This window comes from Acinonyx jubatus, chromosome E3 (assembly GCF_027475565.1).
Source record: "Acinonyx jubatus isolate Ajub_Pintada_27869175 chromosome E3, VMU_Ajub_asm_v1.0, whole genome shotgun sequence".
Classification (NCBI taxonomy): Eukaryota; Metazoa; Chordata; class Mammalia; order Carnivora; family Felidae; genus Acinonyx; species Acinonyx jubatus.
In genome coordinates, this window is record NC_069398.1 from 26,718,811 (window position 1) to 26,746,000 (window position 27,190).

The 27,190-nt window shown below is 50.8% G+C and overlaps 1 protein-coding gene and 1 long non-coding RNA gene across 3 annotated transcripts in view; one reads left to right on the top strand and one right to left on the bottom strand.

Moving 5' to 3' along the window:
• Positions 1-27,190, bottom strand: part of HIP1 (huntingtin interacting protein 1) — a 151,966-nt gene that overhangs the window by 18,333 nt on the left and 106,443 nt on the right. The window contains exons 5-20 of the mRNA XM_027041974.2: positions 21,053-21,133; positions 18,702-18,778; positions 18,162-18,223; positions 13,525-13,665; positions 11,347-11,404; positions 7,788-7,863; positions 7,538-7,678; positions 7,102-7,199; positions 6,668-6,740; positions 5,816-5,999; positions 4,967-5,055; positions 4,482-4,598; positions 2,855-2,956; positions 2,464-2,607; positions 1,855-1,990; positions 12-98 (exon numbers count right to left, since the gene is read on the bottom strand). Of these exons, the coding sequence (XP_026897775.1) occupies positions 12-98; positions 1,855-1,990; positions 2,464-2,607; positions 2,855-2,956; positions 4,482-4,598; positions 4,967-5,055; positions 5,816-5,999; positions 6,668-6,740; positions 7,102-7,199; positions 7,538-7,678; positions 7,788-7,863; positions 11,347-11,404; positions 13,525-13,665; positions 18,162-18,223; positions 18,702-18,778; positions 21,053-21,133 (1,666 nt within the window). The remainder of the gene's footprint in view (positions 1-11; positions 99-1,854; positions 1,991-2,463; positions 2,608-2,854; positions 2,957-4,481; positions 4,599-4,966; positions 5,056-5,815; positions 6,000-6,667; positions 6,741-7,101; positions 7,200-7,537; positions 7,679-7,787; positions 7,864-11,346; positions 11,405-13,524; positions 13,666-18,161; positions 18,224-18,701; positions 18,779-21,052; positions 21,134-27,190) is intronic.
• LOC113594502 (uncharacterized) lies at positions 7,347-12,372 on the top strand. 2 transcript variants are annotated; one of them, XR_008294576.1, is made up of 4 exons: positions 7,347-8,258; positions 8,759-9,014; positions 11,339-11,455; positions 11,669-12,372. It is a non-coding gene; the product is annotated as an uncharacterized LOC113594502 (long non-coding RNA). The 2 variants fall into 2 exon arrangements; XR_003414876.2 differs by lacking the exon at positions 8,759-9,014 and having other exon boundaries at positions 7,355-8,258.

Genomic DNA, 27,190 nt, shown 5'->3' on the forward strand with positions numbered 1-27,190 from the left:
GCCTTTCTTACCTTCTGGGCAGGCCAGATACTGGCTCCAGCTTTTTTCCAGTTGCTCAATGCAGCTGGAAACAGACTTGACCTTGGAAAGAAGGTGATCTGTGAGAGGGGAGACAGGGCAGAGTCAGAGCCACTGGTGTTGGAGTCACTTTCTCCCCGTGAGGTCAAGCCACCCAGTGGATGAGCCTGCCTAGCAAGTGGCCTCAGCCCTGCGGGGGTGCGCCCTAAGATGGGGGGTGGGGGCGGAGATGGTTGACTCTGCAGGTACACGACTCTCTTAATGCAGCTTCAAAAGCTGTTCTTCTGAGCCCATCTGGTCCCTGAGCCAAGAACCAGGGCAACCACGGCAGCAGCCGAGAATCAGCCTCTCACTTCTCATTACTGCCGCCGAATCAAATCCAGGCCTTCCTGTTAAGTCTTTCAAGGCCCTTGAACTCTCATCACTCTTGAGCCCAGACCCCTGGCTCCGTGAGGCGAATCTAGGCTCATGCTGTGCACGCAACACAGCCGTCCCCACTCTGTGCCTCTGTGCCCTGGCCCACAGAGACCGTGTCCCGTAGGAGTTAATATGTGGGCGCTCAGGTCACACTGCATCGGTGTGGCTCCCGGCCCCACCACCACTGGCTATGCTCTCAGGCTGTCCATGCCAGCTTCCTCATCTGAAAACGGAGTAACGGCACCACCTCACGGCGCCATCGTGAGGATTCGCTGGGCCGAGGTATGTGAAGCGTTTACAATGCCCACGTTTCTGCCCCTCCACTGGCTCAAGTCTGTCCTCTTCTGTCAAACCCCCGGCTCATGAAGTCTCTTCTCAGAACCTGCCCATGGCTGCCCCATTTCCTGGCATTTCCCCGGTTGGCGGGGCACTGTGTGCTCCTTCATTCGGGGCTGCTGTAATGGAAGCCATTACAGATGGCTTCCCTGGCGAATAAGATAGGACAGTCCTGGCTGTACACGTCACCGAATGGAGACGTTTCTATTCGACAATGAAAATCAACTATCAGCTGTTCCCTTCCATCCGCCTTTGTTTTCAGTGGGTCCTCTCGTTACTTCGCCAGCAACTACACATGACGTCACCAATGTCCTGGGCCTGGATGTTCTGTTACCTACTGTGCATGAAGGCCCTCCTCTCCTTTTTACATCTTTTTTTTTTATGTTTATTTTTGAGGGGAGGGGGCGGTGGATACAAAGCGGGCTCTGTGCTGACAGCAGAGAACCTGATGTGGGGCTCGAACTCACAAACCGTGAGATCATGACCTGAGCCGAAGTCGGATGCTTAACCGACTGAGCCACCCAGGTGCCCCTGGCCCTCCTCTCATCCGGTGGGCTTCTCCAGTTCCGACTGCTGCCCAATCAGCATGCCCTTAGGACTCTTGACCTTGCAGAGGTCAAGCCTTCCTCCGTTCATAGCCTGTGACTGCATGGGTATTCTCATTGTTTCTGCCCCGCCATACATCATGGTGCTCCCCGTGTGGGCTTGAAGCTCCTGAGCAACCACCTCTTCATTCAGACCACGTTCTTCTGTTCAGAGACGCAGGGCCATCTGCTCCTCCACCCCCTGACGCTTAGAGTCGTCATCAGGGCTCTGCTCCCAGGGAGAGTTTTGTTAGCGTGACCCACTGCACAGAGCAGTCCTTATCACAACTGGGGGCTTCAGAAAGTACTACCACTGAGGCCCTGGGCCACACAGCTTCCAGCTGAACTGATCTTAGAGTGGGGACTGGTCATCACCAGGCGACTCTGACAGGCAGCAGGCCGAGGACCCCCGCTCTCAGTGTCGCTGGGGTTCAATGTCAACACCCAACGGCAACGGGCTTTAAGGATTCACGTGTGCAACCAGGACAGGGGGACATACCTGCAGATCCGGCACAGCTGATCAGAGGGGGCTCCTCCAGCTGCCGCAGGGCCTCTTGTATCACCTGCTCTGCAGCCTTCCTGGTCTCCACTAGAAGCATTTTGCGTTGGTCCTTGGCGAACTGGCACACTGATTCCTAGAAATGGTCCAGGGAGGTGAGAATCTGACACAGACCGACACAGACCCCGTCATGAGCCTTCGAACAGCAGCCATCTTGATGCAGCTGGGATTCCGGCATCTTAACTCAAGTTGTGGCTAATGAGGCCCAAGCCAGTTTGCCTGCCACAGAGAACGACCCTTTCCCTTGGTCCACAGGCGTGCGCAGGGGTGCAACACAGGAAGTTATGGGGATGGACCTCCTGTAACCCATTCTCTGTGCCTGGGGGGAGTACCACGCACAGTGCTTCTCTTGTGAAGACAGGGAGCTTCACAAGATGGGGGTGATGCAGAGCACGCCGGTGTGCAGTGCTGTGCCCACAGAATGCCTTCACGATCAGCTCAGAGGCCCGAGACGGTTTTCACAGACCGTCCCCAGCTCCCCGCCTCCATGGATACATCACCGAGGCCCACGGCTCGGACCCGGGCACCCAGCAGGCGTCTGTTACTTGCCTGTGTGCTGGATAGTTCCCGCTGGGCGAGTTCCAGCTGTTCCTGAAGAGCAGATAATTCCTCCTCCCGGAGGGCCACAGCGTGCACCAAGCTGCTCCGCTCCTTCTCTAGTTCTGCGAGCTGTGCCGCCCATTTGGCTTCTGCCTGCAATGTCGGCCACGTGGGAAGAGGGAGAATCAAACTGTCCGCTTCCCAGGAGTCCAGACCCGCCAGCAGGCCACACGGAACAGCAGGTGGTATCTCTAAGCTGCCACGTTCACCCTCCCCAATCACACACAGAGCACGGATGGGACCAGCTTGGCCAGCTGCTGGATGGAGCTGGCCCGCCGGGTGACGGCAGTGCCCAAGCCAGAGGGGAAAAAATAAGGGAGAGAAGGGAGGTGATGCTCGCCTGGGCAGAAGTTTCCAGGCTGCTTTGGACAATCTGGAGTTCCTGTTTGCTGGTGGCAAGTTCTTGCTTCAAGTTGTCCAGTACTTCGGTCTGTTCTTGAGTCTGAAAGAGAAGAAATGCAGGGCACTCTGATCAAGGTGCTGGTTGCCAGGGATAAACACCTGTAAAAATCCCCAAGCTACTGGGGTGCCTGGCTGGCTCGGTAGATAGAGCATGCAACTCTTAATCTCTGGGTGGTGAGTTGGAGGTCCACGTTGGGTGTAGGGATTCCTTAAAAACAGAATCTCAAAAACAAGCCCCAAGCTATCAATGGGAGATTTGTGTGCTCTGTTGGAGGCAAGATTGGATGCGCCCAAAAGTGGGCAGGAGGAGGTGGGAACCCAGAGTATAGTGACGAGTCTTCTGGCTAAGTGGAATATCAAAGAGGGGAGTTTTAGGGACATTTCCTAAATGTCACGCTTCGGCTTATGATACTAATTAAAGTAGAATTGGTTCTTTTTTCTTACACATAGAAGGTGTTCTTTCTTATTATTTAAATAGAAGCATTACTGATACAGAACCGGATTGTTAATTCAGCCACCCCAACGCCTGATATGTTGCTGCATCTTACCATCTGGAAACAATTCCCTTCTTTAAAAATTTATTTTCTGAGTGGTCTTTCCTGAAGAGCCCGTTGCAACCCATGAGAATTTACAGCTAACATTTTAAAAAAGGAAATAAACAAAGCAAAAAATATGACCACACGCATCCACATGGTAAGGCTGAGCACGGCTTTGTGAAATTTTACTTCCTACTCTGGGTCACAGAAAAGTGAAAGGCACTATCCTTTTCCTTTTTAAAATAATTAAAAAAAATTTTTTTAATGTTTATTTATTTTTGAAGGAGAGAGAGACAGGGTGTGAGTGGGGAAGGGCAGAGAGAGAGACACAGAATCTGCAGCAGGCCCCAGGCTCTGAGCTGTCAGCACAGAGCCCGACGCGGGGCTCGAACTCACAAACCGCGAGATCATGACCTGAGCCGAAGTCGGACGCTCAACTGACTGAGCCACCCAGGCATCCCTCTTTTTAAATTTTTTAAAATGTTTATCTTATTTTTGACAGAGAGATAGAATGCGAGTAGGGGAGGGGAACAGAGAGAGGGAGACACAGAATCCAAAGCAGGCTCCAGATTCTGTGCTGTCTGCACGGAGCCTGACGCGGGGCTCGAACCCATGGACAGCGAGATCATGACCTGAGCTGAAGTCAGACGCTTAACTGACTGAGCCACCCAGGCACCCCCATCTGACATCTCTTACTGCCACCCACCCCCCAACTCATGGGTGTTCTCCTGGCCACAAGTCTCTCTGACACCCAGGTGCTTTCACTTCTCTCAACCTGCCCGGACTCACCCTGGACAAGCCTTTGCTGATGTACCTACTCAGCTGGACACCCTTCGTCGCTCCGTGCCTCTAATCCCTTGTGCATCGGACACCATGTCCCTGCCTCACGCCTCTTGTAGTACACTTGTAGGGCTCTAACCCACTTCTGCTGCCCACGGAGCAGTCTTTCCACTGGCCTAGTGCCCCAGGCCCGCCTCCAACTCAGGCAGAACCCTCCCTTGCCCCCCCCCCCCCACTTCTCCCCCTCACCTTCCGCTGGGCCTGGTCACTTATGCGCTGGAAAGAGTCTTCCAGCTCTTTTTTCTCTCGTTCCAAATCCGCCTGGGTTTGTCTGGCCACGGACACCTGTTTGGTCACCTCGGCGTTCTGGATGAGAAAAGAACAGTGGGCTTATCTCAGGCGTAACATCTCGGGGACAACATCTCCCTTCTAGAACAAATGACAGCATTCAGGCTATTGGACACAGTAATCACTTTTCTACCTGGAGAGAAGCCAGAATGAAGCTGTCATCTTCAGACACTCAACGTTTAAGTATTTAAAAGAAGAATAACAAGGACGGGGGACAAACCCTTCGGGGCTGGCATCAAAGGTGGGGCCCAAGGCGTGGGAGGCAAGGAAGCCTGAAAAGCTGTGGTTCCAAGAAACGATGGTGAGCCCCTCAGAATTGATGGAGGCACGGGAGTGGCGTGGGGACTGCCCAGGCCGCGGGGCAAGAGGCGGGTGGAGGGTCCTACCTTCCGTAGCAGGTCGGCGTGGTTCTGCACCAGCTCACTGTACTTTTCCTTTAGCTTGCTGTACCGCTGTTCATTGGCCTGGGCTCTCCCTGTTTTGTCAGGGGGCCAAGGTGAGCAGTGGACCCCTGCTGGGGGACCCCGTGCCTTCCTTCCAACACGCCAGAGTCCCTAGAACATCCTCCTTTCTTTTCACAAATGCATGCACCTTCTGCTCCCTGGGAAATCCTACTGAAATAAACTCCTCTGGGAAGTGGTCTTTAAAAAAGAATCCACCTGACTCGTGGGGCGCCTGGGTGGCTCAGTCGGTTAAGCGTCCGACACCGGCTCAGGTCACGATCTCGCGGTTTGTGGGTTCCAACCCTGCGTCAGGTTCTGGGCTAACAGCTCAGAGCCTGCTTCTGGTTCTGTGTCTCCCTCTCTCACTCTGCCCCACCCCTGCTTGTGCATGCACGCTCTCTCTCCTTCTCAAAAATAAACCTCAAAAAAAAAAAAAATCTACCTGATTCTGATGGCTGCACTGATTCGTGCCTCCTGGGCATTCACACACACGGTATTTGCTTCATCTGTGTTTTTGGCTTTTGTGGCAAGTTTTTCTCAGGCTATCTCTCCTTTGGACACCCCACCGTCACCTCCTGGTTCCCGTCCTGGCATTCTGAGCAGTGTGGCACGTGGGGCTCTCTACCTGCTGGGCCCTAACCTGCCCCCCTCAGACTGGCAACACGAGGGTCCTTCCTGGCAGCTCTTCTGGACAGATGTATCACCTGGGGCTCTGCCACCCAGCCCCGTCCTCCCTGTGAGCCTAGCCTGACCCTGCGGCCCCCACCCTCAGCCCCAGCCCGACAGACTCACTTTCTATCTCTGTCAGGCTCCGCTGGGCCTTCTCCGTGTCTTCTCGCTTCTTCTTGAGCTCATCCAGTTCCGCGCGGAGGAACTCGCTGTCATCGACCGCCTGCTGCCGCAGGTGCCGCTGCTCTGCCAGCTCGGCCTCCAGCTCGCTGACCCGGCCCTTCAGCTGCAGCACCACCCGCTGGCTCTGTGGGATGAACTCAGCCAATGAGCCCCAGGGCTGCACCGCTGGGGTCGGCTGGGCTGGGCTGGGGTGGGCGGCAGAAGCGGGTCCTCCAGGGTTTCCAGCGCTGATCCAATAAAGTACCCGAGTTTGCCTAACAAACCCACTCCCGTGGCCTCACGGGAATTGAGGGTTTTGCTCATTCTAAGCCCCCCCTCCAAACACAGGGTGACAGCAGGGGAGCTCTGATCCTGTTAGGGGCCTAGGAGCAGTTGTGGGCGAGCTGGCCTGAGGGAGGAGGCGATGTGTGCCTGTCCCAGTGAATGAAGCCTCCAACCAGCCGTGGGCCTGAGGGACGGGCCTATTCACTGCCCCAGCCTCTGCAAACAGCCACCAGAGTTACAAATCAAACCTTCTGATCGCCATGGGAAGAGAACAGGTCTTTCTCTCCAAGCACCACGGGGACGCTGGGCTTGGCCTAGATGCCATTCTTGAGGTAGGAAGAGTGGAAACACAGTGCCACCAAGACCACGAGAGGACCAGGTCCGTCTGGTCTGGGCATTTCTACTAATGATTCCCCCCACACACACACACTTAAAATGAGGTCTGACAAGTGTCTCCACAAAGCGAAGTTAGTATGAAAACGTCCCGTCCTGGTGAAGCCCAGAACCGGATCCGAGCCTGAGTCCTACCTCAGTCTTCAAGTTCTCTAGCTGTGCCTTCAGCTCACTGATGTCTCTGTAGAGTTGACCAATTAAGTGATCCCTGGGAACAGAAGGGAGAACAAGTTTGCTTCCACTGCGCCTCCACCCCTTTCCTTTTAAATGCGAGCTGGGAGATCAGGGGAGGAAGTTAAAAGCTGGTGTTAATGTGGGGAAAGTGCCTTGAGATCCCATAAATTATATGCTAAGACCCTCATTGTTCCCAGACCTGAACCTAACACTCATGGGCCCACCGTTACTTCAGCCCCATTCGATTTCCCTCTGGGATCACGGGGCTGTGGGTCAAGACGTTTCTCTAGGGGGCCCACGTGTCACGAAGCATCCCGCCCCGGTTAGGTGCGGCAAGCCGGCTCCCGGCTCCACCTAGTTTCCGCACCAGCGGGCTGTGCCCAGCTCCCACTCACTTCTCCTCCTTGTTCACGCCGTTCTGACTGTTGAAATTGAAGGGGTCGCTGCTGAACGAGCTGCCAAAGATGTCATCAAACTTGTTGTCGAATAAGTTCTGTGGTGAACAAAAGGGAGGGAAGACAAAGTTAGAGACCCAGAGACTTCCGGGAAGGGGTCAGGTGAGTGACATGTGAAAAAGGACCCTTTCTTAACTGGGTTCAAATCCATTTGTGGTCCCTCCCGGGGACCACAGGGCAGGGGGAGGGGGCTCAGTCTAGGTTAGCACTTGGGTTAGACGGCAGCTGATCTTGGTTACAGTCAAAGGGTCTTGGCCAGAGCCTCTCGCGTCCTCTCCCCTGTGTGCATGGGGCAGCTGGAAGGGCCGCCCCTGGGGCACGTCACCTGCTGGGCTCCAACCCCGCCCCCCTCGGGTTCTAGTGAGGCGCTCCGCACCTGCTGTGAGGCATCCATGTCAACGAGGTCATCCTTCTCCAAGACTGGCTCGCTGTCCGGGGACGAGGCCTCGGCCGGGATGACCACCACGGGGCTAATGTGTTCTGACAGGGCAGAGGCTCGCAGGAAGTTGGGTGGGTTCTGAAGAGGGAAGACACGCCCCCGAACCGCGTCACCCACCAGGCCTGCCGGTCTCTACGAGCACCCTGGACCAGGCAGCTCCCACGGCCAGGGGGCCGGGCACGCTTACCTCCGGCAGCTGAGGGATCTGAATGAGCCGCTTGAAATACTGGAGGTTGCTTGAGCGGTAGAACAGATCTTTCAACCTGGAGGGTGGAGAAGGGCCTCAGGGGTGCTGGGCGCCTTCCCCAGCCCCGGGTTGGGGACACTGCAGCCACCCAGGTCTCCGGCTGCCCACCCAGCCCAAAGGCGTGGGCTGTCAAGGAGACGGCTTCCATGGCGCTGGGCTTCAATTATGATGCTACAGGGGGAAGGTCATTTGTAGCCAGTCCTCACAGGAGACAGGGATTCAAATGACCGAATCCTCTGGAGGAGTGGATCATCCCAGAACAAGATCTGTATCACCACAGAATCTACACTGTTGTCTGGCTGATGTCTCTTCCCAAGAATGTTCGGCTTAGAATAACACGAAAATAAATTTACTCTCTCTGAGGATAAACCACCTAACCATAAGAAAAGGGAAGGGAACTTAATTACTAAGGTAAATTTCCTCAGGGTGCCTGTGTGGCTCAATTGGTTAAGGGTCCGACTTCAGCTCAGGTCATGATCTCACGGTTTATGGGTTCGAGCCCCGTGTTGGGCTCTGGACTGAAAGCTCAGAGCCTGGACCCTGCTTTGGATTCTGTGTCTCTCTCCCTCTGCCCCTCCCCTGCTCGTGCTCTCTCTCTCTCTCTCTCTCTCTCAAAAATAAATAAACATTAAAAAAAAAGTAAAAAAAAAAACAACAACCCCAAAACTAAGGTAAAGCTCCTTTTAATTAACTCACCCTGCTTTAAAGCTGTGTGTTACCTCCCAGTTAGACTAGAAGCCTCTAGAGGGCAGAGCCTGGGCCCTGCTGAGCTAGGGGTACCACAGTACCTTGCACAGAGGCATTAACTGATCAAGAAAGACTTCATTGGAGGAAAGCAATCTATTTATACTGTGTCCTAATCTTGGATGGATATGGGGGTGAAGAAACCAAATATTTTTTCTTGTCTTCAGGTCTCTGTTTTCAATCGAAACATGGAAGGCCCAGAAAGCAGAGGGCACCAGACAGATTTCCTGAGAGGAAAGAGCATCGTGGGTCTCAGCACCCTCTCTCTGCAACCTCTCTCAGAATCTCCTTCAGCTCAGCCCAATAAACTAAACCCCTGGGATCTCATGTCAGCCATTCTGATCCCAAGGCTGGAACTGCCCCTGTGATGTCATTGGTGCTTTCCCCAAAGTCGTCGACACTGAGGCCTCTGGGAGCTGCCAGGTCCGTGCAGAGGAGAAAGTGAGACAGCTGCTCACGGCAGAAGTTTTTATAAGCTAGGAGAACATTAAAGGAAATAAAATCACCTGACCACACATCCCCCTCTTTCTGGGCTGGAGCCAACAGTAATAGGCCGCACTGCTTTCATAAGCTACTGGAATTTACCATTCCAGGAAATCAGCCCCAGGGCCTGTCTCCTAGGATTTAATAAGTCATTTATTATAGAATAAACATATGAGGCTTTTCAAATGGAATAAGGAAACCAGGAGGTGAGCAAAACCCTGAACTTGTCCTCTGACTGTGGCTCGGAACCAGTAGGAGAAGCCTGGGATTTGGTGGGTATTTTTCCTCTATTGTCAGGGATGAAGAAATTAATAGGCAAAACAAGAGGGTCAAATACAGCATGCCGAGCCCCAGTGCCCTTCTCGGCGCCTGGGTTCTCTCTCCCTCTCTCTCGTGCTTCCTTCCCCTCTTCTGGGGGCACACGTAACGAAAGCTGAGTTGTACTTCTCGCCTCACCAGTGATCATCTTGCCCAAATGCACAGAATAATTTATCCCTCGGTCGGATAATCTCTTCCTCTTCTAGACAAGACACCTGGCTTCCTCGCTTAGTAATTTATCCCAATATTTGTGGGTAACTGGCTGCTACGTATCAGGAGCTAGGGACGTAAGAATGGGTAGTCAAGCAGAAATAAAGCTGGTTCTAAGAACCATGAAAGAAACAAGGCACTGGCCTGGAGAATATGGGGAGGCGGGGCTGGGGTTGGAGGAACAGGAGGTGAAGAAAACCCAACTTAAATAAGAGATTTAAGATTTAAGGGGGGCCTGGGTGGCTCAGTCGGTTAAGAGTCAGACTCTTGGGGCGCCTGGGTGGCTCAGTTGGTTGAGCGTCCGACTTCAGCTCAGGTCACGATCTCGCGGTCCGTGAGTTCGAGCCCCGCGTCAGGCTCTGGGCTGATGGCTCAGAGCCTGGAGCCTGCTTCCAATTCTGTGTCTCCTTCTCTCTCTGCCCCTCCCCCGTTCATGCTCTGTCTCTCTCTGTCTCAAAAATAAATAAATGTTAAAAAAAAATTAAAAAAAAAAAAAAGAGTCAGACTCTTGATTTCAGCTCAGGTCATGATCTCACGGTCGTGGGATCCAGCCCCCCACCATTGGGCTCTGCTGGGTGTGGAACCTGCTTCAGATTCTTTCTTTCTCTTTCTCTCTCCCCCTGTGCCCCTCACCCCAACTTGTGTGCACGTGCACTCTCTCTCTCTCAAAAATAAGATAAAATAAAAATAAAATAAAATAAAATAAAATAAAAAATAAAATCTTAAAAGATTTAATGCCAGAGATGCCTTTGTGAGGAGGTGATGGAAGATGATCCGGAGCTGGCCAGGCTGGGAGAACAACCCCAGGAGACGGAATGACAAGCCCTAAGGCCCTGACAGAGAAATGTGCTGGGTACGTTCCAGGAACAAGAAGACCCGTGTGGCTGAAACCTCATAAGCCCTGGAGATGAGGTGAGAGATGGCAAGCAGGGCCTTGGGGACCACGGAGAAGAGCTTGGAGTTTATTCTCGGTGTAATCAGAAGCCACCGGAAGGTTCTGAGCAAGGGACTGATGTCTTCACAAGGTTTTTCTAACTGCTGAGGGAGGACAGAATTGCAGGGGGCAGCAGTGGAAACTCAGGGTGTCTGCCATATTGGAGGGTCCTGGCACACAACTATGGCAGCCAGAGAGATAGGAGCTATGACTGGAACCAAGATATATTTGCAGAGCATCAGCTGAACCTACTGGTAGACTGGACATGGGGGATGGGGATGAGGAAAATGGGGAGTTCCTGGTCTGTGGCCCAAATGGATGTGGCAGCATTTACTGAGATAGAGAAGACTGGGGAGAACACTTTGGGAGGAAAATCTAGAGTTCAGTTTGAGATGTAAGTTTGGTGTAGGATGTCAGACGGACCATTGGGTATGTGAGACTGGAATTCGGAGTCAAGGCCCTGCTAGAGACACATATCTGGGCATTGCTTTTCATGTACATGGTGTAAGACCCTACGCGGTAGGAGAATGTAAGAAGAGGAAACAGAGGGTGAAGCCCTGGGCATACAGCAGGTGACGAATGGATGTACGGAATCGCTTTCTTCTACATGTGTGTATGGTTTTTATCAGAGAACAGATAGCTTCCCCAGCCAGTGGTAGGTTTGCTGCTGTCCTACTTACTTTCCCTCACTTTACTGCTTTGCCATTCAGATACTGGCGATTCTCAATCGTTATAAAGCAAGTGCTCTGATTAACTGATTTTATAGCAGTTTTTGGATTCGCCTTCATTTCTCTCCCATAAGCCACTTACTTTGAGAACTGCTCCATGAAGCGGTCCCGGTGGCCTTGCAGGGTGTCAGCTGGGAGACCTGGAAGATATTGGAATAGAGTGAGAGGGAAGAGGACCACAGGAGGACCAGGTGAGCCACAGCGGGGCTCTGGAAGGAGGGGACTAGCCACCCTGGGGCTTGCGGCCAGTCTTGCCGGTGCGGGGGCGGGGGGAGGAGGGAGGTGGGCATTCCTGGCCTAGAGCTGCCCCAGGATTGGACACCAAGGGGCCCAGAAGGACCCGCAGGGAACCCGGGGTGGGGGGCGCTTGTCCCTCAAATCTGTCCTCCTCTTTGCTCCTGGAGTGCAAGCCATTCTGGGCACAGTGGGCTGGAAGTTGTGTCCCTGACCACAGAGGCGACCGTGGTTGACCTGACCAAGCTGCGGGACGGAAGGGATCCAGAGAGCCTGCCTGAGAGGTTGGCTGTGCGAAGGCAAAGATTGCGGACAACACTCAGGATCTCAGTCCGGTGCTCGTTCGGCCCTGCCACTGCACGATGCTGGATGAGTGGCAGCATCTAAGCGCCAGCCTCCGCCCCTACAGAGCGGGCTCTCTGAGGTCCTTTCTGCTCCCAGATAATGTCACTCTGTGTACTTCAACTACAGATCACAGCTCAGCGATCCTTTCAGTTCTTGCTTTATTCCTTAAATTTACATTTTAGTAATTTTTGGGTAGGTGATGTTTGGTATAAATAGGGAGCACATGCAAAATGTATGAGAATTCAGAATGCCAAGTATATACGGTGGATGACGATGGCACTGTACCTCCGTGATCTCTCTCCCAAGAACCCTTAGCCCCAGTCGTGAGAAAAACAGCAGACAGACTTAAATTGAGGAACATTCTACAAGTGTCTGACCGATTCTCCCCTAAACTGTCAAGGTCACAAGTCTGAGACACTGTCACGGCCAAGAAGGAGCCTAGGGGGACACAAAGACTAAATGTAATGTGGCGTCCTGGATGGCACATTAGGTAAAAACTGGGGAAATCTGAACAAAATCTGGACTTCAGTTGAGAGTCGTGTGTCAATATTGGTCCATTAAGTGTGACAAATGTACCATACTCATGTAAGATCTTAACAACAGAGGAAACTCGCTTCAAGGTATAGGGGCACTTCCTGAACTATCTTTACAACTTTTCTGCAGATCTAAAACTATTCTAAAATCAAACATTCATTTTTAGAGAAGTATATACTCTGTGGGGCAACTGCGTTTCTTCTCTTGGCATTTAGTCCACCCTGTGCCCCTCCAGGGGCGTCCACTTGCCTCGATGCCCTTCTAACGCTTGAACATCGAATTTCCAACCTCCCTTCCTCACAGTGTTCCCAGACTAACCAGACCGAATGTCGCTTTCCCCGTCCCGTCTAAATCACCAGATCCGCATCTCGTCGGTGACCACAGTTCTAGAGTGATCCCTGTCCTTGTCTTCTAAAATTCACCCTGTCCCCTTTTCCAGGGCCATAAAACCTTGCTAGTATCCACTCAGGCCTCGACTCTTGTTGTTTCTCCGTCATGTGTATATCCTTCGTGGTGAACACCTCCGAGGGTGGCCCAGAAACCACCCACATCAGTTTCATCTGGGATACGGTTTAATAACGAAGACCCCTAACCTACCAGACTGACCAACGCAGACCTTGCAGGGGCAGGACCCACACACGCCGTTTTAAGCGAGAAGCACACGTGAAAGCATGAGAACACCCACGAGACTAGTAGTTTCCAAAATACAATCCACGAAAGCATCCCAGGGGTGTCTGGCTGGGTAGGGGGTGGCCCTCCGGTTGCTAGAGCAGCTGTGTTTTATATTTTTTTTATTTCCCCACAAAATGCCACTTGTAACGCTCTGGAAACCACTGTGCCCCTGCTCCTGTGGGTCTAGGCCGGGTCTGGCATCATTTGTGTGGGTCCCAGGATACACATATGGACGGAGGTGCGATAAAGCCAGAGGTAGAGGGAAAGGACCGTCCTAGGAAACCCTATGGTGAGTGGGCACACCAAAACTTGTGCCCTGCTCGTCTTCACTCTTAAGAAGGTCAGGAGCTCTAGGGCCTTTGAGAGCAGCAGGAGGAAGGGCGCTGAGGGGACCGCATTTCTCCAGGGAGAGCCTCAGGCTGCGACCCCTTTCCCGCCCCAAGCGCGCAGAGATGATCCGGCCGGGCGTACTCACAGGAGTGGAGCTTGAAGAGGAGCTTGACGGTGTAATCATACAGGTGGCTGCAGTCCAGTATGACCTGGATGAGCGGGGCCAGGCGGCACTGCCCAGCTGTCGTCACTGACACGGAGCGGGACATGTCCAGGGAATTGAACACTAGGAGATAGAAAGGGAGACAGGTGGTAGGAGCAGGAAACTGCAGGTGACCCTCTCGGAGGGGGCAGGAGACACGCACCGAGGACCTGCTCTGTGCACACGCTGGGTCATCTGGCGCGGTTACCCCTTACAACACTCCTGTGGGAGAGGAAAACGGAGGAACCGGAGGGTGAGTCCCTCGAAGGCAGGGGAAAATAATCAAACGCTGATCAGAGCACAAAGGAGGGAGTAACTCAGCCTTGGCTTCCTCGTGGCTTGCCACAGCGTCTTGGGACACCAGAAGGGGACATGCGCAGGAGCCCTGGCTGGACAACTGGAGAATCTGGGAGGGCCGAGGATGAACCATCAGGATCGAAGGCTGCTGTTGGTCCTTGGGGGGCTGGCCAGCAGAACTACTGCCCTCCACTCTCCTGAGCTTCAGACCGCACGTCAGTCCCTTAGTGTCTCTCTCCACAGACCCCTCCATGTTACCCTCTGCCCCCTACCCCTTGTTCTTCTTTTTAAAGTTTATTTTGAGAGACAGGGACGGTGTGAGCAGGGGGGGGAGGGGCAGAGAGACAGAGAGGGAGGGAGACAGAATCCCAAGCAGGGTCCATGCTTTCGGCGCAGAGCCTGACACGGGGCTCGATCTCACAAACCGTGAGATCACGACCTGAGCCAAAATCAAGAGTCGGATGCTCAACCGACTGAGCCACCCAGGCGCCCCCCTACCCCCCTGTTCTTAAACCAAGTAACCGGATCCCTGGCCGTGGACCCTCCACGCACAGCAGTGGCCAGGGCCGAATTCCCTCCCACAGTGGCTGCCCACTCCTGCCAGACTGTGTGTGGAGTCCTGCGTCGACTCCACTATATGGCCAGCAATGAAAAAAAATCAGTGAGTGGGACTGCCCCGGGGGAAAGCCCAGAACTGCTGTACTCTGGCTTCCCAGACTGCTAATCCCCGTTAACTGGCTTATTCTGGCAGCTGAAAACAAAAAACAAAAAGGAAAAAACAACCCAACAGTTCTAATTAAAAGACAGTTCTTCTTTTTGACACAAATTAAAAGCAGCTGTCACTGCAAGGCGGCCAGGTTTCCAGGTTTCCAGGAATTCCTGCCTCCTTCCAGGAATGCCCCTTGGCATCCAGTGACCTCTAGAGCAGTGTGACCACGGACAAGTTCCTCAACCTCGCTGTGCCTCCAGATGCTTTTCTGTAAAATGCAGACGGTTCAAAGCGCACATACCTCCAAAAGGTCTTGTACCTATTGAAGGAGTTGGCTTTCAGGTTGATCAGAATCACTTAGGGGAAATTTAACGCCTGCTAATGTTTGCCTGCAACCGCCCTACCTCCCATTCCGTCTTCATTGTTCTGGGGTAGGGTTGGGGCATTGGTAGGTTTCAAAAGCCCCCCAGGTAATTCTAATACACAGCCAGGGTTGAAGACTGTGTTTCCCAGCTGAGTGGTTCTCATGTAGCAGAATCACCTGGAAGCACCGTCCGACAGAATTCTGTGATGACGGAAGTGTCTGTAGGAGCTGTTCAATATGCTAGCCACATGTGGCTACCGAGGGCCTGAAATATGGAAAGTGGAACGGAGCACCTGACTTTTGATTGGTATTTAATTAGAGTTGATTTAAAAAAAATTTTTTTTTAACATTTTATTTATTTTTGAGACAGAGAGAGACAGAGCATGAACGGGGCAGGGGCAGAGAGAGAGGGAGACACAGAATCGGAAGCAGGCTCCAGGCTCCGAGCCATCAGTCCAGAGCCCGACCTCACGGACCACGAGATCGTGACCTGAGCTGAAGTCGGACGCTTAACCGACTGAGCCACCCAGGCGCCCCTAATTAGAGTCGATTTAAACAGGCGCTCGTGGTTAGTGGCTACCATATTGGACAGTGCAGACCTGGGGCTGGGGGGCTGAAAAACACAGATGGGCTGGGCCCACCCCCAGATATTCGGATTCAGTAGGTCTAGGGTGGGACCTGGGGGTTTTGCGTTTTTAACAAGTTCTCAGGAGTTGTTCCTGCGGCTGGTCCAGGGATCACACTCTGAGAGCCACTGCAAGCATTGGAGATAAACGTTAACTGTTACTGGCCCATGATTCCCACAGCTGAAAAGCAGGGACACCTTTCTAAGGGTACCGGTTGGAACCCTGCAGGGTCACAGACTAGGACTCAGAAGCTGGAGGGACTTCTTCCAATACCAGTCCTCTTGGTTTTTATGGCACGCCCTAGAAAACTAAGGATGGATGGGGAATGGAAGAGATAGAGGGCTCTCGATTCCAAATCAGTGCTTGCTCAGGAGCAAGAAAGCCACCAACATTAAGCCATGGAGGGATCTGTGCCAAGATCTGTGCTCCCCTCTAGAAAACTCAAAGTGGTGGGGCGCCTGGGTGGCTCAGTCGGTTAAGCATCTGACTTCAGCTCAGGTCATGATCTCGTGGTTCGTGGGATTGAGCCCCGCATCGGGCTCTCTGCTGTCAGCTCAGAGCCTGGGGCCTGCTTCAGAGTCTGTGTCTCCCTCTCTCTCTGCCCCTCCCTGACTCATGCTCTGTCTCTGTCTCTCAAAAATAAATAAACATAAAAAAAAATTAAAAAATTAAAAAAAGAAAACTCAAAGTGGCCGATTCACTCCAGATAATCCCACCGCGTTGGGCTGCATATTGGCACCGTTTTATCAACTCTGTTCCCTTGCCCTTTCCTCACTGCTGTTTATCTGAAGCAAGCATTCTTGAATTTTGTTGTGCTCCCGCTGTGTATCCTAGGCACTGAGCTAGAACAGAAGGGACGTAATTCAAAGATGAGTGGGGCATGGCTCCTGATTCTGAGGAGGGGCTCAGCGTCCAGTGGCAATAATACAAGCGACCAACGCACACAAAAAGAGCCAGGTTATCATGGGATGTGGGACTAAAAGGGGGACTGAGCTGGCCACCTGGCGTGGGGCACCGGCTGGCATCACATACATGCTTTCCCAGCCTCAAGTTCCGCTCGGTGTTATCACAGCTCTGCTCTCTCCTACTCAAGTCTGTCAGGGCCGGAAGCGACCCCCACAGAGGCTCAAACAGTTGACTTGCTCTCCCATAACCCCTACAGCAGCGGCAGGTGGGTCTGAGGAGGCCCGGAAGAGGCCTCGGGTCACCTGAGTGGCAGGCTCTGGACAGGACTCCCCCAAGGATGACAATCCCTGCAATATCACTCCTACCTGCATTCAGATTTAAGCACATTCCGAGGCTGAGTGTCGACAAATTCTAAATTATCCACATAGGACCTCCCCACCCACCACTAGTAGCCGAAAGGCAGCCACGACAGCATACAGTTGTTGGTGTACTTTTGTGCAAACATTGCCGATGCATTCAAAAAAACGCATCCGCACCATTTCTCCTACCTGGCTGGGAACACTTTAGGGCGGAGACTCTGTTTTGTGTTTCAACTACTGACTTTTGTATGAGAAGGTGGCTAGCAGGCCAAGCATCTTATTTCTCCTACAAACCACGGTTTCCAACCGTGTGTGGTGCTGTTCTCACCATAACCTGCCCTGAACTGACTGGCCAAGGCAGGAAGGCGTTTGCCGACCCAGTACAGCGCTGGCTGGTTAACAGGCCATTTGCGAGCTCCTGTACAGATGAACATGCGGAAGAAATTGTAATTCAGGGTGAGAGGGTGTCTGTTTTTTTTCCTGAGGAAATCAGAACCCCAGGAGTGGGCCCCACACGTCCAAACGCTGAGAAGGTCACCAAGCTTGTGCACGAATGCCTGCAGTTTGGAATCCACTCTTTCACGGAGCTGAACACTTGTCATGGTGCATGGTGAATCTTAGAAAACGGGCTCTTCTGTTCCCCGGGAAGGAAGGGGAGCCATGCTGGGGGCGGGGAGGGGGGGTGCGGGGAAGAGGGGACACCAGAGAGAAGAGAATGGATTGCTTCCTTCCTGATTTCTTGTCAGGGAAGTGTGAGGGGCTGACAGCCGGGAGGCACCAGAACTCTCAGCGAAGGGAGCCCGGAAGTGTGGCCAACTCCCCTTGCTTGTAGGAAGGGGCTTCGTACACGGACTTGGCCAAAACTCAACTCGACCAGCGGGTCAACCCCAGCTGCTGACCAAACAGCACACAGCAACCCCTCTTCCTGAGCGGAAATCGGTCCCGAGTGCCAGCCCAGCTGAGTAGCAGACACAGGACCGACCGGTGCTGGGGCCACAGTCCAGAGGTTATCAAAGAGGCCAAACTGGTCTTTGGGCTCTTGGAGGCCTGGGCCTCTAGAGGGAAGCTGGCAGGGTAGGGGGCACGGTCATTCTGCTCAAAATGAAATCACTGACTCTGAAAATACCCAAGAGCTCCAGCCCTTCCCTGCACTAGGGATGGAGAGAGCAGAGATAGCGTGTGGGTATCCCCATTTCCTGGCCTGTGCTGTACAACTTGTAGGGAGAGAGGGGCTAGGATGGCTGGGCCAAGCCGGGAACAAAGTTTGGAATCAGGCAATTCTCAGAAGAGCCTAGGCCAGACGGGAGCGAGAGACTCACCAGTTTGGAAGAGGTTAAGTTCACACTCCAGGTAGTCAAACATCTCCACTGTCAACTGGAAACTGGACCCAAGAGGAAAGAGAGCTTATACTCCATAGCTCAAGGCCAAGGCTTCCCTCCCCACGCTCTGTGTTTCTGTCTCTGTCCCCGGTGCACATGTGCATGCCTGCCTGCATGCATGCATGCATACACGAGCATATGCACACACGCACAGACACACACAGACCCACACACTAGCTCCAATCCCTAGCCCCGCCTACACGGGTCTTAAGGCCATCTGAAGATCAAACAGGGTGAATTCCACAGTGACAGTGGCACAGGAAAAGGGCAGGTACCATGCTGGGGTGGGAGGGCAGAAGGGGACACTGAGAAGGGAACCCTGGACAGACTGGAAGGGTTCTGGATGGGGCACCGGCACTAAGTCGCCCCACCCCAGCCACTGTCCCAGCTGTCAGGCCCTGTGTGACCCCAGCCAGAAGTGGCAACATTGACAAGAGCTTCCTTGCCCGTTGGGTCCACCGCACGAGGACGTCCACTCACAAGTTGTTAACGTCGCTCTCTCCAGCCTCGTCCAGCTGCCGGTCGCTCATCTGAAGGTTGCCAGGGAACCTGGGATTCTGGCAAGGCAGGCAGAGGAATGAAGTCAGGACAGAGCACCTCAACTAAGCTGACACCAGGCAAACTGTCTACACTGAGTTCGGGGAGCAGCAGGCTTGATTCTGTTCGTGTAACACCGACACCCTTCCTGGGGGTTGTCAGGGCACGCAACCTCACGTACACACAGACCCCTTGACCAGCTCACATCAAAGGACATCCACTGCCCATCATCACAGGTAAAGGCTCCACCCCTCTCTGGGAGCCAGGACAGGACTCCGTCCTAACAATTTGGGTCCTGGGACCGTCTTCTAAAGATGCTCTCTGGTGCTGCAGTGAGAGCCAGTGGGACAGCGGTCGGACCTCAACCATCCACGAAGCACAGACAGTGCTGCATTCGCGCACCGCCAGTACATTCTGAATCCTACCCATGCTTCCCTCTGTCCTTCCGCCACTTTCTGAAGCTGCCCTTGGGAGTTTGGGGGGGGGGGGTGGAGGGGATATTAGCTTTAGGGAAACATAATGAGTAAAATAAACTTGAAGGTAGGAAAACATTACATCATGCACCCCCAAAGTCAGGAAAAATTATTACGTATCAGCAATCTTGTCAAATATCCGTATCATTATCTCCTCCCCAGTGTGGCTAAGGGAAAGGTGTAGATGGGCACAGACAGATGGGTGGTTGCTCCATCAAGGGGGTCTCAATTCCACAGGGAGACAGAGATCCTCCACTCAGGCACCTCCTGGCTATCCACTGGCCCTCTGCCCGGCTGTCCCCTGCTGCCCCACGCTCACCACTCCTGTGCCTCCATCTCAGAGCTGGCTGGTTCCTTGAGCGCCCCCTTCTGGCCATGTTTACTTCCTCACTCAGGCTGGACATTACAGAGACCTGGTCCCCTTGTCCCCTGCCTTTCTTGCTGCCTGTCCTTCCACCACACTGCCGTCAAAACCTGGTGAACCTGGATCTTTGTGCTGAGGACCAGCTGCCAATGTCCCTGGAGAGGGACTCAGAGCTGGAGTCACCCTTTAATCATGTTTTCCAGCCTTGGAGCCCCTTCACAGTCCTTGCTCCTGGCCCCGACGGGCTCCCTAATCCATCAATGACTATCCTGACCTCAAACTGTCCCGCTCTCAAACCCGGTGCCCATGCCATCACCCTCCTCACGTGCCTTCCTCCTGACATCACTGGAACTCCCTGTGCATCCTTCTTCTCACTCCCTTCCCTGTTTTGAATGTACCAGCTGACCTTCTGTTTCTCCAGCTTCAAAAGAGGAAGGGCCAGCTCTTTCCTGACTCAGGATCAGCCACTCTTGTGTGCTATTCGATCCGATATAGGTTCTGGTTGATTCTGTCACTCATCCAAGCAGTCCTGATTGAGCGCCTGTTCTGGGCTAGACGCTGGACAGCACATAGGACACAAGGAGACACGCGCTCCTGTCCTCTGTCCTCCTGAAACCCTCAGTCCAGAGCACCTGTGGCCTCACTCTGTCTCCCTGGGCTCCTGTGCATCTTCCTATTGCCCAGGTCCTTCCCACAGGCCCCACATTTCCCTAGCTGTTGCCCCCCACCCCTCCTGCCAGTCTTCAGAGAGTCCCCGCCGCTCTTGCCTGTCCCAGGGACCACCGTCCCGATCAGGCTCTGACCATCTTCCACTCTGAGTGGGATGGTCTCACCTAGCTGCCCAGCCACCCCCCGTCCCTGCCACCCTGCACCTGACTGTTCCTCACACTAATGTGGATCTGTGGCTCCTTCCATAGGCTCAAGTGACCGCTCTGCACTGTTACAGGGTGCTGCAGGTAAGAAGCCTCCTCCCTCTGACTGATCGGTGCACTCCTGACCGGCCGACCCTTCCTATGTATCCTTATGTGCCACTTGGTACCGAGCACAACGGTTTTACCTGCATCGGGCACATAAGAAATACTGTCTAACGCCATACGTGGACAGAAAGAAGGTTCTGTGTGGAAACTCACTATATAAAATGGAGGGATCGTTTTTAGAAACAGTCGAGGCAGTGCTTTCTAAAACACCTTCCTAAGGCAACCCAGGGCACCGGGTTCCTCTCCAGAAGGGGCAGGAGACGTGGGCCAAATGCCCAGTTCCGTGTCCCATCCCGGGGGCCTGACTGCAGCTGTCCTGTGAAATCTCTTTCTCTCACTGGATATGGTACAAACACTCCCTGAGGGGCCCTGGGCTGCCTTATTCTCGTAAAGACCTGACAGGCTCAGGGAGGTGCCAGGGGACCGTAGGGGAGGAGCTGGGGGAGCCGGGGGTGGTGGCAGAATTGTCCGCAGACTCACTTTGGTGTGATATTCCATCTTTGTTCTTAGCAGTCTGAGGTAGGTGCTGCACAGCCGTCCATAGCCCTCACTCAGGTGGCCCTTTCCAGAAAAGAAAAGAAAGCAAGGGTCACCACTAACAACACCTGGGTGAGAGACTGATGGCCGGGACTTCTTCTATAAACAATACATAGATTTTTTTTTTCTCAATTCTGGAAAACAACAAATGGCCATTGTGGAAAATTTGGAAAACACAGACAAGTACAGATACACACACATCAGCCTTCATCTAGACAGAAGATACAATCATGGCTAACATTCTGGGGCACAAAGTGTTATTTGATCTAATTTTTTCAATTTAAATAGACCTATTTTAAAATGGATATTTTTTATTTTTAATATTTTTTAATGTTTACTTTTGAGGGGGGGAGAGGCAGAGAGAGAGACAGAGAGAGAGAGACAGAGAGAGAGAGAGACAGAGAGAGAGAGAGAGGGAGGGAGACACAGAATCCAAAGCAGGCTCCAGGCTCCCAGCTGTCAGCATCGAGCCTGACGCAGGGCTTGAACCCACAAACTGGGAGGTCGTGACCTGAGCCAAAGTCAGACGCATAACTGACTGAGCCACCCAGGAGCCCCTAGACATTTTTTTTTAAGTTTTATGTATTTAAGTAATTTCTGCACTCAACACATGGCTTGAACTCATGACCCCGAGATCAAGAGTCATATGCTCTACTGTCTGACCCAGCCAGGTGCCCCTAAATAGACATTATGTTTTTTTTTAGAGCTGTTTTAGGTTCCCAGCAAAATTAGGCCGAAAGTACAGGGTTCTCCTATATACCCCCTGTTCCCACACATACATAGCCTCCCCCACTGTTAACATCCGCACAAGAGAGGACATTTGTTCCAACCGATGAACCTATACTGACTCATCATTATTATCCAAAGTGAAATTTGCGTTAGGATTCACTCTTGGTGTGATACATTCTATGTTTTGACAAATGCATAATGTCCTGTACCTGCCAATTACAGTATCATACACAATAGTTTCACTGCCCTAAAAATCCTCTGAGTCCTACCTTTATTTTAAAATTAAAAATGGGAGGCACCTGGAGGCCCAGTTGGTTGAGCATCCAGACTCTTGATTTCGGCTCAAGTCATGATCCCAGGGTCATGGGACCAAGCCCTGCATCAGGCTCCTAGTCCTGTGTCAGACTCCACACTGAGCAAGGAGCCTGCTTGGGATTCTCTCTCTCTCTGCCCCTCTAAAATTAAATAAAAAGAAATTAAAAAATGGAACCCATTTTTAAACTTAATATACTTCTTTTTCTCTATCTTCTCACATTTTCCTGTACCATTATTTTCAGTGATATTATTATCCGTGTGTAATGTAATTTATCGAACGAACTCCCTAGTGTTGTATGTTTTAGTTGTAGGCAAGTTTTTCTGTTATAAGCTCTATTTCAACGAACATTCTTACGGTATAATCTTGTGTACACACAGGAGAACTCCTTTGCATGAATTCTAGACAAGGCTTCAGATTTAAGAATTTGAAGTCTCCCACCCTTAGTAATCACAGTCTGGCTACAAGCCATTTCCTTCCTTCTGTCTCTCTCTCTCTAACTGCAGGAGAGGAAACACCTCCTCCAGATGGACTCCAGCAGACTAAGAGAGGCTAGAACATTCCGCATGGAGGGGGGATTGAAATGGGATGGATCCCGGCTGGGGACAAATAAGCATTCCCATGGAGGCTGCCCATGCGGTCGTGTCCTGGGTGTCTGGGAAGAAGCTGGAATTAGCAGGGTGATGCTTGGAACTGCCTGTTATACCCAAAGGAGGAAGGACATGGTGGCACAAAGAACTCTCTTTTTTTAATGTTTTATTTTATTTTGAGAGAGAGGGAGAAAGAGAGAGAAAAGGGGAGGGGCAGAGAAAGAGGGAGACAGAGAATGCAAAGCAGGCTCTGTGTTGACGGCAGAGAAGCCAATGCGGGGCCCTAACTTACGAACTGTGAGATCATGACCTGAGCCAAAATTGGAAGCTTAACCGACTAAGCCACCCAGGCGCCCTGGCACAAAGGACCCTTGAGCTGAATAGTTGTAGTTCTCACACGAGGTCTGACTTCTACATTTTCTTCTGGGTGCATCTATATCCTCTAAGGTAGAGGAACCCCACTGAAACATGCCTCAAAGGGCACCAAAGGGAGTTGGGTCATCAGAGGAAGTTAAAGATATCAATGCCAGAGATGACAGTATTTCCTAATGTATTCATTTCTATGAAGAACCATATTTTATGAGTTGCACATTATACTTGTTCATCATGGAAAAATTAGAAAGTAGCAGAAAGACAAAGGGAAACTATGCTCATCATCAAAGGCAACTGTATTTCATATGAAAATGCACCAGAATCAAAAACCAAAAGATGAATGGATCATAGATGTCAATGTAAAATGTAAAACTATAAAAAACCCTAGGAGGTAACACAGATGACCTTGGGTATGGCAAAGACTTTTTATTTTATTTTATTTTATTTTTTTTTATTTTTTTAAGTTTATTTATTTTGAGAGAGAGAGAGAGAGAGAGAGAGAGAGAGAGAGAGAGAGAAAGAGTGACCGGGGCGGGGCGGCAGAGAGAGAGGGAAAGAGAGAATCCCAAGCAGGTTCTACACCATCAGTGCAGAGCCTGATGAGGGGCTCAAAGTCACACACCGTGCGATCATGATCTGAGCCAAAACCAAGAGTCAGACACTTAACCAACTGAGTCACCCAGGTGTCCCAGCAATGACTTTTCAGCTAGAACACCAACATCATGACCCATGAAAGAAATATCTGACAAGCTAGACTTCATTAAAATTAAAAAAAGTCTGCAAAAATCACTGTTAACAGAACGAGAACCCACAGAGTGGGATGTAGCCGATAAAGGACTGTTATCCAGATTATATAACATTCTCTTAAAACTCAACAATAAAAATTGGGGCACCTGGGTGGCTCAGTCGGTTAAGCATCCGACTTCAGCTCACATCATGATCTCACAGTTCATGAGTTCGAGCCCCGCTTCGGGCTCTCTGGTTGACAGCTTGGAGCCTGGAGCCTGCTTTGGATTCTGTGTCTCCTGCTCTCTCTACCCCTCCCCAGCTTGTGTTCTGTCTCTCTCTCTCTCTCTGTCTCTCTGTCTCTCTGTCTCTCTCTCAAAAATAAATAAACATTAAAAAAAATTAAAAGAAAAAGTCAACAATAAAAAGACAACCAACCTGCTTAAAAAAATCACCAAAGACCTTAACCAACACCTCACCACAAAGAAGACCGCAAATAAACATGTGAAGAGATGTTCCCCGTTGTGTGTCACCAGGAAATGCAAATTAAAACAACACTGAAATATGAGTACACACTTACAAGAATGGCCGAAATCCAGAACACTGATAACACCAAGTTCCAGTGAGGAGATAGGGAACAATGAGAGCTCTCATTCATTGCTGGTGGGAATTCAGAAGGGTACAGCCACTTTTGAAGATGGTGTGGCAGTTTCTCATAAAAGTAAACATACTCTTACCACAAAATACAGCAATGGCGCTTGGTTTTTGCCCAAAGGAGATGAAGACTTAGTCCAGACAAAATCTGCACGTGGATGTTTAGAGCAGCTTTATTTATAACTGCCAAAACTTGGAAGCAACCAGGACGCCCCTTAGTTGGTGAATGGATAAACCGTGGTCCCCTCAGACAATGGGGCATTACTGAGCACTAAAAATGAAATGAGCTATCAAGCTATGAAAAGACATGGAGGAACCTTAACTGCATGTTACTAAGAGAAAGAAGCCAGTCTGAAAAGGCTACATACCAAAGGATTCCAACTACAGGACACTCTGGAAAAGGCAAAACTGTGGAGTCAGTAAAAAGACCAGTGGTTGCCAGGGGCTGCAGGAGGTGGGCAGGGATGCACGGGTGGAGCACAGAGGATTTTTAAGTCAGTGAAACTCATCTGTACGATACCACAGTGATGGATGTGTGTCATGATACATCTGTCCGAAGCCACAGAATAGACAACACCACAACCCCACAAGTGAACAATAATGTAGACTACGGACTTTGGGCGATTAGGATGTATCAGTGAAGGTTCATCACTTGTAACAAATGTACCATGCTGGTAGGGGATGCTGATAACAGAGGAGGCTACATTTAGGGGTGGGGGTATATGGGAAATTGCCATACTTTCTGCTCAACTTTGCTGTGAACCTAATAAAACTTGCTTTAAAAGAAAATAAGGTCTTAATTGGAAAAAAAAAAAAGAGTGAAAAGGTTTCTAATACCTAGAAACTCTCAGTCAAATGGAAGAGAAAACTACATAGGAGGACAGGCCTAAAGGAATGCCAGTTTGGATAATGAGTCAGATTACGTTGGGCTGACTTTCCCATCGAAAAATACTAAAATATTGGGTAAAATATTTAAAACTTCTCTTTGAAGGCATTAATGAACTAATGAGAGGGTAAGGAATCTTCAGACCAGGGACCAAGTCCTTACAGCTACTAGGAGAAAATATGGAATACTGGGGTGATGGAGTTGGCAGGGACAGGGGTTTTGCCTCACCAGGTGAACTGAACTTGGTTTTCTGAGCCTCAGGGGCCAGGTGTGAACTTAGCCCTGCTGAAGTTGAAGAGTCTGGGGAAAGAGCCAAAGACTGCCTTCCTGGTATAGGAGAACTAAAGGTGAACTGGACATAACACAGATCCCAGCACTCCTGCACCAAAAAAGTCCTCCCTGACACCCTTGAACCACTGTTGTGATCAGAAGGAGGGAAAAACAACTCCTTGGAAGTGGACCCAAAGGAGCCAGAGCTCAAGGGAATCTTCCTGGAATTCACAAAACCTTAAGCTGAGGATTTAACTTTGAGTGATCTTAATGGAGGCAAATGCCCATTCTCTCTGGAGGAACCTGCCTTCATTATAGACTTCAAAGAGTTCCCACAAATAAGATTCCTAGGAAAATGAGCACCTCACAGTAAAAAATAACTAAGCACAAAAAGAAACTCCATAGCATGAACAGCATTTATCAAAAACAATGGACAGCAGAAACATCTCAAAGGTCTCTAGATAATGGAAGTATAAGAAGTGATACATGAAATCACTCTTTAATTTGTTTAAGTAAGTCAGAGTCTGCTTCAAAATACATGCAGGGCACAAGAAATCATAAAAATGACAAGCAGACTTGGAGGGGAAAAAAAGAACTCCAAGAAATGAAAGCTAGACTAAAATTATAATTATATAATGAAAAGGTTTAACAGGTGAGACCCAGCTGAAAAGGGGACAAATAAAATGAAAGCTAGATCTACTGAAGTTATCCAGAATACAGTAAAGAGATAAGCAGGTAGAAAACAATGAAACACAAGTCTAAAGACATTGGTGGTGGTGGTAGTGGTGGGTGCCTGGCTGGCTCTGTTGATAGAGCACGTGACTCTTGATCTTGGGGTCATGAGTTTAAGCCCCACATAGGGAGTAGAGCTTACTCAAAAAAAAAAAAAAAAAAAAAAAGATACTGGGGGGATAGAATGAGAAAGACAGATATAACCAAAGTCTCAGAGGAAAAGACAGAACAGAGCAAAGACAATAGTTGAAGAGACAAAGAGAATTTTTCATAACTGATAAAAGATACTAACCTAGAGATTTAAGAAGTCTAAGGAATCCACAATAAATTTGCACCTATACATGGTAAGATCTTAAAAATGGCCAGAGGAAATGCAGATTTGCTTCAAAGAAGGGACAATGAGTCTGACAGCCGACTTCCTGAAAATGATGGAAGCCAGAAGTCAGTGGAAGGGTATCTTGAATAATAATGTCCGTGTGCTGAGGAAAACTGTCACCCCAGAATCCTAAACCCAGACAAAGTATATTCCATGTAGGAGGGTGAAATAAAGACATTCCCAAACAAGTGAAATCGGTTATCTGCCACCATGAGATTCTCACTAAAGGAAGTTCTAAAGAAAATAATTCAGGCAGAAAAAAAAGTAATCCTGGATGTTATATTTAAAGATTTAAAGTTAGATTCAACTGAGATCTAAAGAAACAAAGAGGAATGAATAAAACAATTAAAACAAAAGATCTTATAGAGTCTAAAAAGAAAAACAAAACCAAAATTAAAATACACAACAACAATAACCTACAAGCTTATAGGGA